Below are 19,412 nucleotides of genomic sequence, written 5' to 3' on the forward strand. Positions count from 1 at the left end.
AAAGCAACAACATCAAATAATTTTTGTCAGTCTGATACAATGGTTCATGTCAACGTCTGGTTCTGACAACAGTAAGAAATTTCTTCAAGGATTTCTGAGCATTTCAGAGCTTTATATTTACTATTCAGAATAATTCCTTGCAATATTTTTTAGGTATTAAAATATTTTTTAAAGTTACAATATTAAAATGAATAGCATTGCATAAATATACAGATATAGGTAATCTTTGTAGATGCCTTTACTATGTAACCTAGATTCTAAAATCCAAAGAAGATAATTGGTTAAAATATAAACCTACAAGGAAGATAAATGAGTAGTGAATTGTCTTAACTTTTATTTGATTATTTTCATTTACAGTTCTGGCACTGACACTTTAAAAAAAAGATTTAATTTTATGTAAAGATTGAACTTCAATAAAATAACTTAAAAAACATTTACATATACATCATTAAATCTCCATAAAATATACAATACTTTGATACAACTATAGCTAGAATGACTTTGAAGGAAATGATACATATTCAAATTTTTAAGAGATATCTCATGTCACATGTAGGAATAAATATTTATATTGGACTTGTTAAGACATGAATTAAACACTATATGACATGCACTCTTGGAAATTAAAATATACATTTTGAAAACATATTTTAAAAGCACAAAACTGTGTTTCCATTTAATCTAGATGTATATCAGAGCTTTTAAATAGAAATTTGAACAGTTAATACAAATAAAAGATACTATAACATCAAGTGAAATATAATCCAAAAGCTGTTAGGAACCAGTTTGGACATGTAGAACATAAATTTCTACTTTGGCGAGAGTTGAGTCTCATTTTTTAACCTTCAAATGAGATGGAATAATGGTAAATTTGCTAAAATTTTACAAAATATTTGTGGTTTTTAATTTTTAGTACTTGTAAGCTATGTTTCTTTTTCTTATTATATTGATAGGATAAAATCAAATGCATGGGCTTAACTGTCTAAAATCAAAAGCTGAATATTGCTGCTAAATGAAAATAGATATTTAACATTCCACAGACCAAATCACTTAAGTGTAACAGACTCTGTTTTATACATATAAAGTAAAGACTTATGAGAATTGTATTGTTTTACACTCACAAGCAAATTATGAGATAAAATTCTTTCATGTATTTCTGAACATCATTAACACTTACAAAATCTCTCTCTGATGATTACTGGCACACAAAAATCTCCTTCTCTAAGAGATGATCTTTAAGAGAGTTGGGAGCAGTTAGCTGTTGGAATTTTTAAATGATTTCTATTTCTAGAAAATAGCAGCAATATTGCTCACCCAGAAGGACTGAAGATACTGAAATTGATATGCTGCTACAACCTGGATCACTTCATCAAATTAGGTTTACATTATTGTACATAAGGCTAAGAAAACAGAAAGCGACAGAAAACAGGATGCTAAAATTAATCCAGAGAACAATTCTGAGTCTCTTAATAGGCAGAAGCTACACATAAGTTGTAAAATTTATCCAAAACTCAATACATTTTGGCATAATGTACATATTATGAATTCTCTGCTTCTGGCATGGTATGTCATTCTTTTATTTGTAGTTACTGAAAATGTCTGAATGTGGCAGTTTAAAACTGACACAACAACTATATAAATGTTAGTTGTTAGGTGCTTAGTGTAATATGTGATTTCATAACTAGGAGAAGAGTAAAATAAATTAATTATAACAAAACACCTTATTAATTTTATTGTTCTTAATTACTGATGAAAGAAAGTCAAAAGAATCTTCCCACCCCTCTTACTGTATTATAGCATTTATAAAATATATTAGTGTCATTAAGTTAATGAAACTAGTGAGATTTTCTTAGATGCCATGAAGAGTATTTTATAGAATACCCTTCCCCCAAGATCTATGGAGTATTATAATGCATTTCAATTCTACTTTCTGATATAAAGGCAAAAGGATAAGTTGTCAACTTATATTTTTCCCTGTTAATTCTTCCTCTGGATAACTGATTTTGAAATTATAGTAAACAGTTTCTAAATTCTCTAATTTAACAGATTTCCCATTTTAGAGTGAATAACTTAAAAAATAATATTAAGATTCTTACACACTAAAATGGTTCAGTGGTAAAATACAAATATGAAAACTACTTGATAACATTACTCTCAGCATTTTCCATCTGGGAACTAACTACTGTATATTACTGGTGATAAAATTTCAAATGGAAATAATACCTTTTAAATCTAATTTTAGTTTCTATCTTTTATATATACATTAAAATCATGTTTTGGATAATTATTGACTAAGGTGCAACAATCAAAATTATTAGGAATTTTATATTTAAGAAAAATATTAATACCTAATCTTTAAAACCTATCTGATTTTAACATTCGGCCCTATGTGTTCAGATGCAATGAAATGTTATACTCTCTTAAGTCTAGTGCATATCTTACCAGCCATCCAGCTAGGCCTCAATAGAGGTTATGACCATCTTCCCTATATTTTCCTAAATCACAATATACTTCTATTAAATTTGTAACATGTTTAGAAGGAAACATATTTCAGCTAAAAGTGTGATGCTTAGATAGATCAAATCATACCATATATAAATTTTCCTATAAAATATATATTTGATGATATTTCAAATGGAATGTTTTCAAGTTGACAGTGGTAGCCAAAGATGCTGATAACTTAGAAGGTGCATATTATTAAAAAACCTGCAAAATTCAAATACTTAATTTTTAATATACTATAAATGTTCACTGAATCTAAAAATAATACCCTAATTTTATAAGGTTCCTTTTCAAGTAGTTGTCATTAAAAAATTATAAATAATTCTTATACTGTGCCTCTCTGTCTTGTACTTCAAAGATATGGAATATTATCTTTATCATTATATAAATAACTAGTAGTCCTTTATAGAAGGAATTGAGAATAGAAGACAAGAACTGTGGCTATTTTTCCCTATTATGTGCATTTATGGATATAAAGTTGAAAACACTACTTATGTCAGGGAGAACAGGCCATGTTCTGCTATAGGAAATAATGAGCTCAGTTGCTCCTTTGATAAAGTTACTGTGCATTCAGCTCAGCTGAGTATAAGCATATAGTTAAGGCCATGTATTCAATAAACAGAATAATTGTGGGAATTATTTAGATAAATCAGAAAAACAAATTTCTAAAGAGATCACTTTATGGGTTTAAATACTTTTTCTCCACATTATATTCTGATTTTATCATACAGTAGTTCATTTTCCATTTCATTTTACCTGTGTGAAATATTATACAAACAAGAAATTTCTTATGGGATAAGAAATATCAATAGAATAATAACTTTCTCTGTTAAAGCACATCTGCTTTTCTGGGGAAAATCAAAATTAATATCCCCTTAGAAATCAATTGTCAGAGCACCTAAGTCAAGGAAAAAAGCTCTCAAAAATATATATTTGTTTAATTACGTGAAATGATCAAAGGGAGAAAACTCTTTGTTGGTGGAAGGATTTTTAACTTTAGAGAATGAACCTCCTTGGCTACATTCTCAGCTGTCATAATTGTCATAATGTTCTTATGACATTCTTAAAGCTAGACTTTGAGAGAGACCAAACCATCTTGGAGACTGGCAGAAATATACTGAATTTAGAGTCACTCTTTCACTCCGAAGAATACATTATTAGATGTTTAGAGACACGTTAAAATGCATCAAATGTTTGCACTCTTAACTGACCTCAGAAGACTCATTCATATTTTCACTGGAATTAAGTAATTTTGTGAGTGACTTTGTACATACTATGTAGTTCTTAATATATGAGCAAAAATTGGAATTCACTGATGAATGAGCATAGAAACTAATGAATACTTTGAAAAAATACTGCAGAAATATAGTAAGTCAACATTTCTTAAAGACACATATGAGAACCATTAATCTGTTCCAATGGAAAATCCCAGTTTTTAGACAAGAAGAAAAAAAATCCAAGTCAAGCATGAGAAAAAGGATACACCCACAGACAAATCTATGTATCTATTTTTAAGAGAATGTCAGAGAAAATGAGAAAGTGTACAACATAAAAACCAGTTTATACTCTTAGAATTAAAAAGGAAAAAAAGACAAGTACCATTATGTAATAAAATGTGACAATTCCCTTAGGAAAGTTAATAAAAAGAAAAATAGAAGTCTCATTACTTAATTAAACAAACATAAATAACAGCAAGGTTATTTCTGTTGCTGATTTTCTTCCTTCCTTTGTTTCAGAAATTATTTATTAAAAGAGGGGAAAAATAGTCTGCTAGAAGCTATTTATGTAACACAAATGAAGGCACAAATAGTAGGAATCCAGACTTGATGAGTGAAGTTGTGAATACAGGGGATTTTGGCTTGAACAAAAACTGACCCTGAAATACAGTTGAAGATCTAGTGCTATTTTGTGTTTACAGCTGCACACTTAAGTGACTAACTCAGGGTTAAAAATCTTTAAGGTCCATAAAAATCTTTTCTTTCTTTCTAGCAATAAAATATACTTATCAAAACTTGCTAGCTAATCTGTGCAAATGTATACTTCTTAACTGATGCAAAAAATATGTAGGAAAATAAACCTAAAAAGACCTGCTTTTTATAATGTTCAAAAGATTCTGTACAGAGTCAGCTGCTGAAGAATTTTCAATATTTGAATTGGAGAGAGAAATGAAAATGTAGAATACAAAGGATATAAGGACAGCTGTGGCCTTGTAGGGGACACTCTTGAATTTGTTGATAAAAGCTTAAATGGAATTTTTTTCTAATAGCTGATCACAGATAAGCGCCTCATCCTTAGGAAAAATTAGGGCCAACAGACTATGCTTTGACAGAAAATACCTTTGGACCATATTTTAGCATCCTTTGTTGTAAGTATATCATACATATATGATTTGGCTGGATTAGCACTGACTCAATTGCCACTAATAATTATATATAGTCTTAGGAAAAAAGGATATCACTGAAATCACTGGGTACAATATTCATTTTAAACTATCTCAGGAAGGAATTACACATATTTGTTCAATAATTATTAGTTTAAAATCTCTGTAAATGTTTTACATCTCTGTGTGTGAAAAAAAAATGTCATTGTGATGGTATCTTCCTTGGAATCAAATATTCTAGGATATGAAGTCGTTCAAAACCAGACTGTGGAAAGGACCAGATTAAAAGCAGGGCAGTGAGGTCACCAATTGCTGTTCTTCTCTCCCAAGTTTGTTTAAATGACTAAATATTAAGCAGCTGATAATTATTCCACATCAGAAGCATCGTTGTCAGAAAGATGGTAGTTACTTCCCTTTACCCGAATATATTCAATGTATCTCCCTTCATCAGAATCTGAAGCACCACATGTACATAGCCTGTTGTCAAAGAGTGATTCAATTTCCTCTAATTTTTTCCCTTTGGTCTCAGGAAGACAGCCATAGATGAAAAGGAGACCCATCGAAGCGAATCCAGCATAAAGGAAGAAGGCTCCTGCAATGGAAAATACCATATATGTAAAGGCTTACATTGGAAAGGGGACTTGATTTTAACTTCTGTTTCTGGTCAATAATGCATGGCTGTGGTCTGAAATGGAACCAAAAATTTGCTTACAGCTTGGTTTATTTGGTTTACTCTAATTATTTTAATTCTGTGAATATAATACAGTTTGTCTTTCTAAACTCAAGTTGCTGCTGCTGCTGCTGCTAAGTCGCTTCAGTCGTGTCCGACTCTGTGCAACCCCATAGATGGCAGCCCACCAGGCTCCTCTGTCCCTGGGATTCTCCAAGCAAGAATACTGGAGTGGGTTGCCATTTCCTTCTCATGTAATACCAAACTCAAAAAGAATGATAGCCCAGGCTCAGAATAACTTCTGCTTTGAAATCTTTCCTCACTTTCCTGGTTAGGGTTGTGCTTTGACAACACTTTGCTGAGGCAAAGTGGTATATAACAACAAAGTAGCATTATAATTATGTGAATATATTTGTGTTAGCCACTAGACTGGAGGCACTTTCAGGAAGAAATTTTCTTCTCATTTATCTTGAGTGTAGTGTTTCCAGAACCGCATTCAGTGATGACACTGCTGATTTCTTGAATCAAAGCTCAAAGTTTAAGAGTCAACAGAGTTTTCTCTTATTCTCCCACCCAATATCCACTCTTAGAAAATCCTGTTGGATCTACCTTCACATACAATCCAAAGATGACCACTTTTTACCATTTCTGGACATCTCTGATTTAAAAGCCTTCCTCTTTACCTGCAGTACTGTAAGAGTCTCCTAACTAGTGCCCCATTCCTTCTCTGAGGCTCCTACAGTCCATTTTTGTGTGTGTGTCCATAGCACTTGGGGCTTCTCAGCGGTAAAGAATCCTCCTGCCAATGGAGGAGAAGCAAGACGTGGGTTCAATCCCTGGGTCAGGAAGATCCTCTGGAGGAGGAAACGGCACTTCGCTCCAGTATTCTTGTCAGGAAAACTCCATGGACAGAGGAACCTGGTGGGCTACATTCTAACTCAATGAAACTGTGCCATGCTGTATAGGGCCACCCAAGATGAATGGGTCATGGTGGAGAGTTCTGACAAAACGTGGTCCACTGAAGAAGGGAATCGCAAACCACTTCAGCATTCTTGCCTTAGAGAACCCCATGAACAGTATGAAAAGGCCAAAGGTATGACAATGAAAGATGAACCTCCCAGCTCAGTAGGTGTCCAGTATGCTACTGGAGAAAGTTGAGAGATAGCTCCAGAAGAAATAAAGAGAGTTGGACCATAAAGAAGGCTGAGTGCCAAAGAAATGATGCTTTTGAACTGTGGTGTTGGATAAGACTCTTGAGATCAAATAAGTCAATCCTAAAGGATTAAATATTTATTGGAAGGACTAATGCTGAAGCTGTAACTCCAATGGTTTGACCACTTGATGCAAAGAGATGACTCATTAGAAAAGACCCTCATGTTGGGAAAGATTGAAGGCAGGAGGAGAAGGGGATGACAGAGGATGAGATGGTTGGATGGCATCACCTACTCAATGGACGTGAGTTTGAACATGTTCTGGGACATGGTGAAGGACAATGAAGCCTGGCATGCTGCAGTCCATGAGGTCACAAAGAGTCAGACATGACTGAGCAACTGAGCAACAAAAACAATATGTGACTTCTGGACAGTCATTTAACCTCCTCCTTGGACCTCAGTTTCCTCATTAAGTAAGATGATTTATCAGTTCCTATTTAAATTTATGATTTACATTGTAATTCTGTAAGTTTTACAGCCCAGTAGGACCAGGTATAGGAGAGGTATACTTGAGGAGGAGACCAGCAAAAGTGGTCTCTTCAAGCCCAGAGTCTATGGCTTGTCTCTGGGTTCCCAGTACAGTGCTGATTCATTGGAGAGTTTAGAGAATGAATATTCTCTTGTTGACTACCAGATGGAATACATTGGGTAGGAGATTTGAAATGAAGGCCTAAACCAGACAACATGACTATATATTTGAAACTCAAGCTTGAAGCTGAAAAGTACAGCAGTTAAAGAACTGAAAAATATTTCTCAGTTTGTTGTCACTACAGAATGTGGAAAGACATTATTAAGACTACTTTCTTTAAGTAGTTACTTCCAGACAGGCCTAGAAGTAACCATTTCAGTACTATCCATAGAAACACTTCTTGGGAAGACTCAAGTAAAACTACAGAGGAAAATGCTGCTGAACTGGCTACCCCAAAGAATCTGCTCCATTGAATGAGCAGCCATGAGAAAATAAAAGGAAACAGAGGTAAACTATGAGATATTAAAACATATATATAAAAGGATTGACTAAATCAAGACATAGTTTGTTAGCTTAAATCATCAGAAGCTATATAATTCTTCTGATAAGGAGCTGGACCCTTATAAATCAAATTTTTTCTTTAATAAAAATAAAATTCCATTTACAAATACAAGGCTCCTTTACTTCATTTCAGTTTGGTCTACATTATACTACAAGTTATATATTTTTATGTCATACTTGATAAAAAAAAAATAATACATCATCTGGCATTCATATCAGTGTTACAGTGAGAGGAAGGCTCTGTAGACACTGTGGGTCTGAAAGTCAAAAAGTTACACAGGCTGAATCCTTGTGCAGTTTCTTGAATTGTCTTGATTTTAGTTTCCTGATCTGACAGGGAAAATAAATCCTTCTTTGCTACAAACTGCAAAGAATAGAAAGAATTTTGGATGTTAGTTGCCCAAAAAAGTGATAGACATTATCAAATTACACTAAAATGACTAGGGAAGAATAGTGACTAGTAAGATCAGCATGACTAATAAATCAAGAATGTTTTCATCTAAGGGGTGCTATGACAAGCTGGTTCTTGGAGGATGTGGAATTTTGAGGGAAAAAAAATGACAGAGGTGAAGTCTTGCATTCTGAATACAGATAAGCAAGATTGTGGAGGTAAGAAAACAATAGGTGCAGATGATAAAACATTTTAGACTAAACTGGGATGCTAAACTCTAAAATATCTAATGGAGTAAATACGGTCTGCCTTTATAAAATATAATATTTAGAAAATATTCATCATCTTTCACAATTTAAGTACAATGGCATGATTGGAAGTAACAAATCAAATCTTTTCATACTAAACTCGTACAGTTAAAAGCAATTAGATGGGTTACTGACATTTTTAAAGGCCATACAATTTCTTGTGTGTGTGAACAAGATTCCCAAAACCAAAGAACATAAAGAAAATTCTATTAAAAAGCAAGATACTTCTATAAAAATCTGAATAACCTAAAGACAGCAAATGCTACAACTGTGTATATAGGCTTCACTGGTGTGACCTGTGGTTAAGCCAACAGAAGTGCAGGCAGGCCTGGGAGGCTGTGACCTGCTTCATGTACCAGGCAAGTCAGTTATGTAATTCATTTTCTTAATTATGCCCCTTTAGGATGAAAATGAAAAAAAAGTCTGTAGCAAATCTGTTAGGATTGTTAAACAGTGCAATTTTATTCTAAAGGAAATAAATCTTATTAGAGTCCTTATATTAAGTTTCAGATTAAAACATATTTAATTGAATTATACAAAATGAAAAATTAAAGATTCAACACAGACACTTTAATAATGCTCAACAAGGGATCTATTTAGTCACATGTGCTATAAATAAAGTGATATACTGGTGACATTTTATGATAATTTTTAGTAATAAACATTATTGAATGGGACCCAGACTCTTCTAGGCAGTATAGTTTAGGAAGTAAGTAATCAAGACTTGAGGGCTTATGAAACAATAAAAAAGGAAGTAAAAGAAGACATGAATATTTCCAAAGAAATACATCATTAGGGTGCCTATCTGTTGTCAGGAATATAAACATACAGCTTACATCAATCAGTAACCTCTAGGTTAAAATATAGAGAAATAAACAGAAAAACTCTAACCTGAGCTGAGATATTGTTCCACTAGTGAAAACCTAATGGACAGTGTGCTGACAAGGAAGGAGTCTGGCTTAATGCAAAACAAAAAGCTGCTTCTACTGAGATATTTTTGAAAGAAGCCTGGCTATGCCCTATTTAAATTTTACTTCTGTGGCCTCATGTTTTCCTGACAGAACTGATTCAAGAAGAGGAGCTTTGCTATCAAAAGTCTTACCATGTAGACTTTTATTATTCTGTCTCTGACTTTCCATTAAAAAATGCTTTCTCAAGAAATAAGTCCATATTTAAATATTTAAGTATTCTCAAGGATCAGAAAATATGGGTAAATATTTATTGTGTTTATATTTTTGCTATTAGGAAGATAAGCTTGCAAATTTATGTAAACATTCTAATTGCCAAATGGGATAAAGCTGAACATACTAAATATACATCCAGTTTAAAATGCCAGTGCCTTTCCTTTCCAAGAAAATAAATATTTCTAAATGTTTCAAATAATGTTTGGGAGAGAGAGGAGTTTCATAAAGATTAGAAAAAAAAAAAAAGCATTAGATAAATAGTTCTAAATAAAACTAAACACCAAATCATAATGTTCATAAGAGAGGAGGAAGAGACATATGATGTTTCCACATATTCATCATTCATTTAAAAGTTCAGCTATGTATTTATTCATTTGACAAACACTTCTGAGTGCTTAATAGGGGATGCCCAGGAAGGCGTGGGGAATATATTGGTGAACAAAGTATAATCCTGGCCTAAGCTCAAGGTCCAGAAGTGAGAGGGTAGATAGAGGAACTGACAAATAGATTTGTTCTTACTAAAAGAAATTATAAGTAGCCAGAATATGGGATGAGGTGAGATGAGGTGAGGTGCACTGAGGAATGGAGGAGAGGATCTGAGAATGGTGGAAGCACTTGTTTTTCAGTTGCTAACTCCTGTCCGACTAGGGACCTCAGGGACTATAACACATCAGGCTCCTCGGTTTTCCAATATCCCCCACAGTTTGTGTGAATTCATGTCCACTGAGTCAGTGATGCTATCTAACCATCTCATGCCCTGCTGTGCCCTTCTTCATTTGCCTTCAATCTTTCCCCACATCACCATCTTCTTCAATGAGTTGGCTCTTTGCATCAGGTGGCCAACGTACTGGAGCTTCAGCTTTAGCATCAGTTCTTCCAATGAATATTCAGGGTTGATTTCCTTTAGCATTGACTGGTTTGATCTCTTGAAGTCCAAGGGACTCTCAAGACTCTTCTCCACCATCACAACTGGAAAGCATCAATTTTTCAGCACTCAGTCTTCTTTATGGTCCAACTCTCATATCCATACATGACTACTGGAAAAATCATGGCTTTGACTATATGGACCTTTGTTGGCAAAGTGAGGTCTCTCTTCTTAAATATGCTGTCTAGGTTCATCATAGCTTTCCTTCCAGGGTCAAGTGTCTTTGAATTTCATGGCTGCAGTCACCGTCCCCAGTGATTTTGGAGCCCAAGAAAATAAAATCTGTCACTGCTTCCACTTTTCCCCCTTCTATTTGCCATGAAGTGATGGGACTGGATGCTATGATCTTAGATTTTTGAATGTTGAGTTTCAAGTCAGTCTTTTCACTCTCCTCTTTCACCTTCATCAAGAGGCTCTTTAGTTCCTCTTTGCTTTCTGCCATAAGGGTGGTGGCATCTGTGTATCTGAGGTTGTTGATATTTCTCCCAGCAATCTTGACCCCAACTTGTGCTTCATCCAGCCCAATGTTCATTCATGTGCATTTTGCATGGTGTACTCTGCATAGAAGTTAAATAAGCAGGGTGACAGTATTCAGCCTTGTAATACTCTTTTCAAAAAATTTGAACCAGTTTGTTGTTCTATGTCCAATTCTAATTGTTGCTTCTTGACCTCTTTCTCAGAGACAGGTAAGGTGGTCTGGTATTCCCATCTCTAGGAATTTTCTGCAGTTTGTTGTCATCCACATAGTCAAAGACTTTAGCATAGTCAATGAAGCAGAAGTAGATGTTTTTCTGGAACTTCTTTGCTTTCTCCATGATCCAACAAATGCTGGCAATTTGATGTCTGGTTCCTCTGCCTCTTTGAAACCCAGCTTGTACATCTGGAAGTTCTCAATTAATGATTTGCTAAAGCCTAGCTCAAAGGATTTTGAGCATTGCCTTGTTAGCACGTAAAAGGAGCACAATTGTATGGTAGTTTGAACATTCTTTTCCACTGCCCTTCTTTGGGACTGGAGTGAAAACTGACATTTTCTGGTCCTGTGGCTACTGTTAAGTTTTCCAAATTTGCTGACATACTGAGTGCAGCACTTTAACAGCATCATCTTTATGATTTTAAATTGCTCTGATGGAATTCCATCACCTCCACTAGCTTTGTTCCTAGTAATGTTTCCTAAGGCCCTCTTGCCTTCACACTCCAGTTTGTCTCACTCTAGGTGAGTGACCAGTCATAGAGTTTATCTTGGTCATTAAGACATTTTTGTATAGTTCTTTGTACTTCTGCCACCTCTTCTTAGTATCCTCTGCTTCTTTTAAGTCCTTAATGTTCCTGTCCTTTATCATGCCCATTCTTTCATGAAATGTTCCCTTGATATCTCCAATTTTCTTGATGAGAATCTCTAGTCTTTCCCATTCTTTTGTTTTGCTCTATCTCCTTGCATTGTTCATTTAAGGCCTTCTTATCTCTCCTTGCTATTCTCTGGAACTCTGCATTCAGTTGAATATATCTTTCCTTTTCTCCTTTGCCTTTCACTTCTCTTCTTTACTTATCTATTTGTAAAGCCTCCTTAGCCACTTTGCCTTCTTGTATTCCTTTATCTTTCAGATGGTTTTGGTCAACACCTCCTATACAATGTTACGGACCTCTGTCCATAGTTCTTCTACCAGATCTAATCCGCTAAAAATATTCATCACTTCCAGTGTATAAATCATAAGGGATTTGATTTAGGTCAAACCAGAATGGCCTATTGTTTTTCCCTACTTTCTTCAATTTGAGTATGAATTTGGCAACAAGGAGTTCATGATCTGAGCCACAGTCAGCTCCCAGCCTTGTTTTTGCTGACTGTATAGAGCTTCTCTCCATTTTTGGCTGCGAAGACCATAATCAATCTGATTTATTTACTGGCCATGTGGCGATGTCCATTTGTAGAGTTGTCTCTTGTGTTGGAAAAGGGTATTCACTATATATAATCAGTGTGTTCTCTTAACAAATCTCTATTAGTCTTTGTCCTGCTTCATTTTGTACTCCAAGGCAAAATTTGCCTGTTATTCCAGGTATCTCTTGATTTCCTACTTTTAAATTACAATCCCCTAAGATGAAAAGGACATATATTTTTGGTGTTAGTTCTAGAAGGTCTTGTAGGTCTTAATAGAACCCATCAACATCAGCTTCTTCGGCAACAGTGGTTGGGACAAGCATGTGTGCATGCTATGTTACTTCAGTCATGTCCAACTCTTTACAACCTCATGGACTATAGCCTGCCAGGCTCCACTGTCCATGGGATTTTCCAGGCAAGAATACTGGAGTGGGTTGCCATTTTCTCCTCCAGGGGATCTTTTTGATCCAGGGATCAAATCCAAGTCTCTTATGTCTCTTGCATTGGCAGGCAGGTTTTTTACCACTAGCATCAACTTCAGCTTCTTTGGCATCAGTGGTTGGGACACAGACTTGGATTACTCTGAGGTTCAATGGTTTGCCTTGGAAAGAAACCACGATCATTCTGTTGTTTTTTAAGCCTGCACCCAAGTACTGCATTTCAGACTCTTTTGTTGACTACGAGGGCGACTCCATTTCTTCTACAGGATTCTTGCCCACAGTAATAGATATAATGCTCATCTGAGTTAAATTCACCCATTCTCTTCCCTTTTAGTTCCCTGATTCCTAAGATTTTGATGTTCAATCTTGCCATCTCCTTCTGGACCATGTCCAATTCACCTTGATTCATGGACCTAACATTCCAAGTTCCTATGCAGTATTGTTCTTTATAGCATCAAACTTTATTTTCACCCTAGACACATTTACAACTGAGTGTTTCCACTTTGGCCCATCCTCTTCATTCTTTCTGGAGCTAGTTGTAATTGTCCTCTGCTCTTCCCCAGTAGAATATTGGACACCTTCTGACCTGGTGGGCTCATCTTCTGGTGTCATATCTTTTTGCCTTTTCTTACTGTACATGGGGTACTCCAGGCAAGGTTACTGGAGTGGTTTGCCATCTCCTCCTCTAGTGGACCACATTTTCTAAGAACTGTTCACCATGAACCATCCAACTTGGGTGGCCCTGTACATTATGGCTCATACCTTCACTGAATCATGCAAGTCCCTTCCCCAGGATATGTGATCCATGAAGGGAGGGGTGGGTGAACGGGGGTGGGGGTGGGTTCTAAACAATAGACTTTCAGTATATAATCACGGAGGCTCAGATTAGCATGAAAACCCCTATTTCATCACTTAGAATCCAATCATAACCTATAAACTCATACAGACAATAAAGAAATTCTCTTGCTAAAAAGACACCTTTTCATTTTAGTAAAGATAAACCTGAAGTAGCTTCCCAAAGTTTTTTCCTAACTCAGTCACTTCTCAAGATTGTTTTCTTCGAGTTATGGTCTCTCTACATTTTACATGAACACCTCTGCCACATTTATAGTTTCAGCAGTCATAAGTGCTGGTCTCAGTGGATCCTGAAATACTTTGGTCTGAACAGCAGATATGATAGAGTGGAAGGCACAGTGCGAGCACAACATTTGGGGGAGCAACTTTGACCCTACTTTGATTCTACTCTTGGATACAACCCATCCATGTTAAGAGACATTTTCAAGCATGACCCCTAGACTCCAGGATCTTTCTATAATTCTCTGTTGTTTATGTTTTTTCCAGTAAACTAAAGGCCTTGTTGTGAAGACTTCCCACTGAGGATAGCTGGGAGATGTTTGGGTCTGAAGTGTAGGTGGGTGAAAGCTATAAAGCACTGAGGGACAAGCAGCAATACTGCTTAGGAAAGGACAGTTCCTCTTATCTTTTCCCAGAAACATTTCTAAGGCTTCTGGGGAATAAGACAGCCTTGCAGAGATATTTATAATAGCAAAAATATAACCATTTAGTTTTTCAATCACGAATGACAGCAAATCTAAAAACAAGAGTAGAAAATAAAAATGAAACTATATTCTCTTACCATAGTATGTAAGATACTCTGCTGTGTGTAAAAATGTCAATGACACCAGAACATTGAAAATCCAATTTATTCCAGATGAACATGCATTTCCTGTGCTTCTTGCCCAAAGGGGATATATTTCAGAATTCACAGTCCAAGGCATTGGTCCCATTCCTGAGAAGTATAAAATGAAGAATTTCAGTAAAGTAGCATGTAAGGAATTTAAAAGAGTAGCTTGTCTTGTCTAAATAGAGACAATTTAATTAAAATAACAATTACAACAACAGAGTCTTTGTTTACCAGGTGCGAAGAAAATAAGATATAAAATAAGGCCCAGAAGTGCAGTCCAGGAGTACGGAGTAGGGCAGAAATTGTAAGCCCAAAATATTTCTTCTGTTTTGAATTTGGTTTCATTTTCACACCTGAAAAGTAAGGCAAGATAAATATTAACTTAGGGTGTTAGGTTATAGTTGCAGAAATTCAATGTATTATCTAGAATGCATTTATAGTTCCTTAATTTCATTAAGGAAAAGAAACCAAGATGTTTCTCTAAAAAAAATTTTTAAAGGAGGATTATATATGTAAGCTGACATGAAACTTTTTAGAGCTGAATGTAATTCAAGAACAACACATTGTACATACAACTGAGTAACAAAAAAATAATCTGAATGAAAAATGGGCAGAGGATCATAAGAGACATTTTTCAAAAGAAGATAAACAGATGGTCAGTCAGTTTGTTAGTTTAGCCGCTCAGGTGTGTCCGACTTTTTGCAATCCCATGGCCTGCAGCATGCCAGGCTTCCCTGTCCATCACCAACTCCCGGAGCTTGTTCAAACTCATGTCTGAGTCGGTGATGCCATTCATCCATCTCATCCTGTCTTCCCCTTCTCCTCCTGCCTTCAATCTTTCCCAGTATCAGGGTCTTTTTAATGAGTCAGTTCTTTGCATCAGGTGGCCAAAGTATTGGAGTTTAAGCTTCAGCATCAGTCCTTCCAATGAATATTCAGGACTGGTTACCTTTAGGATGGACTGGTTGGATCTCCTTGCTGTCCAAGGGACTCTCAAGAGTCTTCTCCAACACCACAGTTCAAAAGCATCAATTCTTTGGTCCTCAGCTTTCTTTATTGTCCAACTCACACATCCATACATGACTACTGGAAAAATCATAGCTTTGACTATATGGACCTTTGTGAGCAAAGTAATGTCTCTGCTTTTTAATATACTGTCTAGGTTGGTCATAACTTTTCTTCAAAGGAGTACATGTCTTTTAATTTCATGGCTGCAGTCACAATCTGCAGTGATTTTGGAGCCCAAGAAAATAAATTCTGTCACTGTTTCCATTGTTTCTCCATCTATTTGACATGAAGTGATGGGACTGAATGCCATGATCTTTGTTTTTTGAATATTTGAGTTTTAAGCCAGCTTTTTCACTCTCCTCTTTCACCTTCATCAAGAGGCTCTTCAGTTCCTCTTCACTTTCAGCCATAAGGGTGGTGTCATCTGCATATCTGAGATTATTGACATTTCTCTCTGCAATATGGATTCCAGCTTGTGCTTCATCCAGCCCAGAATTTCACATGATATACTCTGAATATAAGTTAAATAAGCAAGGTGACACTATGCAGCCTTGACGTACTCCTTTCCCAATTTGGAACCAGCCCATTGTTCCATGTCTGGTTCAACTGTTGCTTCTTGACCTGCATACAGATTTCTCAGGAGGCAAGTAAGGTGGTCTAGTATTCCCATCTCTTTACCAATTTTCCACAGTTTGTTGTGATTCACACAAAGACTTTAGTGAAGTCAATGTTTTTTCTGGAATTCTCTTGCTTTTCCTATGATTCAACAGATGTTGGCAATCTGATCTCTGGTTCTTCTGCCTTTCCTAAATTCAGCTTGAACATCTGGAAGTTCACAGTTCACATGTTGCTGAAGCCTGGCTTGGAGAATTTTGAGCATTACTTTACTAACGTGTGAGTTGAGCACAATTGTGCAGTAGTTTGAATAGTCTTTGGCATTGCCTTTCTTTGGGATTAGAATGAAAACTGACCTTTTCCAGTCCTGTGGCCACTGATGAGTTTTTCAAATTTGCTGGCATACTGAGTGCAGCACATTCACAGCATCATCTCTCAGGATTTGAAATAGCTCAGCTGGAATTCCATCACATCTACTAGCTTTGTTCATAGTGATGCTTCCTAAGGCCCACTTGACTTCACATTCCAGGATGTCTGACTCTATGTGATCACACCACCATGGTTATCTGGATCAATAAAATCATTTTTGTATAGTTCTTCTGTGCATTCTTGTCACCTCTCCTTAATATCTTCTGTTTCTATTATGTCTACTGTTTCTGTCCTTTATGTGCCCATCTTTGCATGAAATGTTCCCTTGGTATCTCTAATCTTCTTGAAGAGATCTCTAGTCTTTCCCATTCTATTGTTTTCCTCTATTTCTTTGATTGATCACTGAGGAAGGCTTTCTTATCTCTCCTTGCTATTCTTTGGAACTCTGTATTCAGATGGGTATATCTTTCCTTTTTCCTTTGTCTTCACTTCTCTTCTTTTCTCAGCTATTTGTAAGGCCTCCTCAGACAACCATTTTCCCTTTTTGAATTTCTCCTTCTTGGGGATAATTTTGATTATCACCTCCTGTACAGTGATATGAACCTCCATCCATAGTTCTTCAGGTACTGTATCAGATATAATCCCTTGAATCTATTTGTTACTCCCACTGTATAATCCTAAGGGATTTGATTTAGGTCATACCTGAATATTCTAGTGGTTTCCCCTACTTTCTTCAATTTAAATCTAAATTTTGCAATAAGGTGTTTATGATCTGAGCGGCAATCAGCTCCTGGTCTTGTTTTTGCTGACTGTATAGAACTTCTCCATCTTTGGTTACAAAGAATATAATCAATCTGATTTCAGTATGGATGGTACACATGGGCAACAAGTTCATGAAAAGATGCCCAGCATCACTATTTATCTGAGATATGCGAATCAAAACCACAACGAGATACTGCCTCATATTTGGCAGAATAACTATCATCAATAAGACAAGAAATAAAAAGTGTTGGCAAGAGAGAACGCTTGTGCATTGTTGGTGTGTATATAAATTGGTGCAGCAGTATGGTAACAGTATCAAGATTCTTTAAAAACTTAAAAATGAAACTACCATACAATCCAGCAATTCTACTTCTGGGTATTTATCCAGAGTAAACAAAAACGCTAACTTGAAAAAAATATCTGCTCCATCCTGTTCACCTCAGCATTATCTTCAGTAGCCAAGATTGTGGAAACAACCTAAGTGTTTGTCAATAGATGAATGGATAAAGAAAAATGTGGTGTGTGTGTACACACACATGCACATAGACACACACACATACATATAGTATATACATAATATAGTCAGTTCAGTTGCTCAGTTATGTCCAACTCTTTGCATTCCCGTGGGCTGCAGTATGCCAGGCTTTGCTGTCCATCACCAACTCCAAGAGCTTGTTCAAACTCATTTCAATCAAGTCGGTGATGCCATCCATCCATCTCATCCTCTGTCTTCCCTTTATTCTCCTGCCTTCAATCTTTCCCAGCATCAGGGGCTTTTTAATGAATCAGTTCTTCGTATCAGGTGGCCAAAGTATTGGAGTTTCAGCTTCAGCATCAGTCCTTCCAGTGAATATTCAGTGTTGATTTCCTTTAGGATTGACTAATTTGATCTCCTTGCTGTCCAAGGGACTTTCAAGAGTTTTCTCCAACACCACAGTTCAAAAGCATCAATTCTTTGGTCCTCCAAAGAATTTTTTGGAGAATCTTTCTTTATTGTCTAACTCACACATCCATACATGACTACTGGAAAAATCATAGCTTTGACTATATGGACCTTTGTGAGCAAAGTAATGTCTCTGCTTTTTAATATGCTGTCTAGGTTGGTCATAGCTTTTCTTCCAAAGAGGGAGCATCTTTTAATTTCATGGCTGCAGTCACCATCTGCAGCGATTTTGGACCCCAAGAAAATAAAGTCTGTTATTGTTTCCATTATCTGCCATGAAGTGATACTCAGTCTTTCCATTACATTCAAGACAACATGGATGGACCTTGAGAACATTATGCTTAGTGAAATAAACCAGAAAAAGACAAATACCATATGATCTCATTTGTATATGTAATCTTAAAAAAAAAATGAGGAGCTCATGGATACAGAGAACAGATCGGTGGTCGTCAGGAGTGGGAAATAGTGTGGAGTGAAATGGGCCAAAAGACACGGACTTCTGGTTATAAAATAAAAAGTCATGAGGAGGTAGTGTGTGGCATGGCTGTAGTTGTTGTTCAGTCATTAAGTCGTGTCTGACTCTGTAACTCCACGGATGGCAGCATGCCCGTCTTCCCCATCCTTCACTATCTCCCTGAGTTTCCTCAAACTCATGTCTATTCAGTCAGCGATGCCATCCAACCATCTCATCCTCTGTTGTCCCCTTCTCCTCTTGCCCTCAATCTTTCCCAGCATTAAGGTCTTTTCCAATGATTTGGTTCTTTGTATCAGGTGGCCAAAGTGTGGCATGGTAGCCATAGTTAATAATACTGTATTGCATAGAGTAGATCTTAAAAGTTCTTAAGAAAAAAATTATGAATATGGGTAGAGATGGATGTTATCTAGACTTATTGTGGTGATCACTTCCCAGTATACCTTAATGTTGAATCATTATATTGTACTCCTGAAACTAATATAATGTTATATATGTAAATTATACCTTAAAAAAGACCATTGTGTTTCATATCCATTTCAAATATCAGACATAATTTCTAGTTAGTCTTTGAGGGCTGCAGTAACATTTTAAAAAGCACTGAAAGTCAGTATGTTGTAAAGCTTTAGATTTTGAAGTAAGGGC

General features: G+C 36.0%; 1 protein-coding gene across 1 annotated transcript in view; it reads right to left on the bottom strand.

Annotated features, from left to right (window-relative positions):
• Window positions 1-308: 308 nt before the first annotated feature.
• Window positions 309-19,412, bottom strand: part of SLC2A13 (solute carrier family 2 member 13) — a 523,994-nt gene continuing 504,890 nt past the window's right edge. The window contains exons 8-10 of the mRNA XM_027542584.1: window positions 14,830-14,951; window positions 14,551-14,703; window positions 309-5,474 (exon numbers count right to left, since the gene is read on the bottom strand). Coding sequence (XP_027398385.1) covers window positions 5,248-5,474; window positions 14,551-14,703; window positions 14,830-14,951 — 502 coding nt within the window. The 3' untranslated portion in view covers window positions 309-5,247. The remainder of the gene's footprint in view (window positions 5,475-14,550; window positions 14,704-14,829; window positions 14,952-19,412) is intronic.

Source organism: Bos indicus x Bos taurus, chromosome 5 (assembly GCF_003369695.1).
Source record: "Bos indicus x Bos taurus breed Angus x Brahman F1 hybrid chromosome 5, Bos_hybrid_MaternalHap_v2.0, whole genome shotgun sequence".
NCBI classification, from domain to species: Eukaryota; Metazoa; Chordata; class Mammalia; order Artiodactyla; family Bovidae; genus Bos; species Bos indicus x Bos taurus.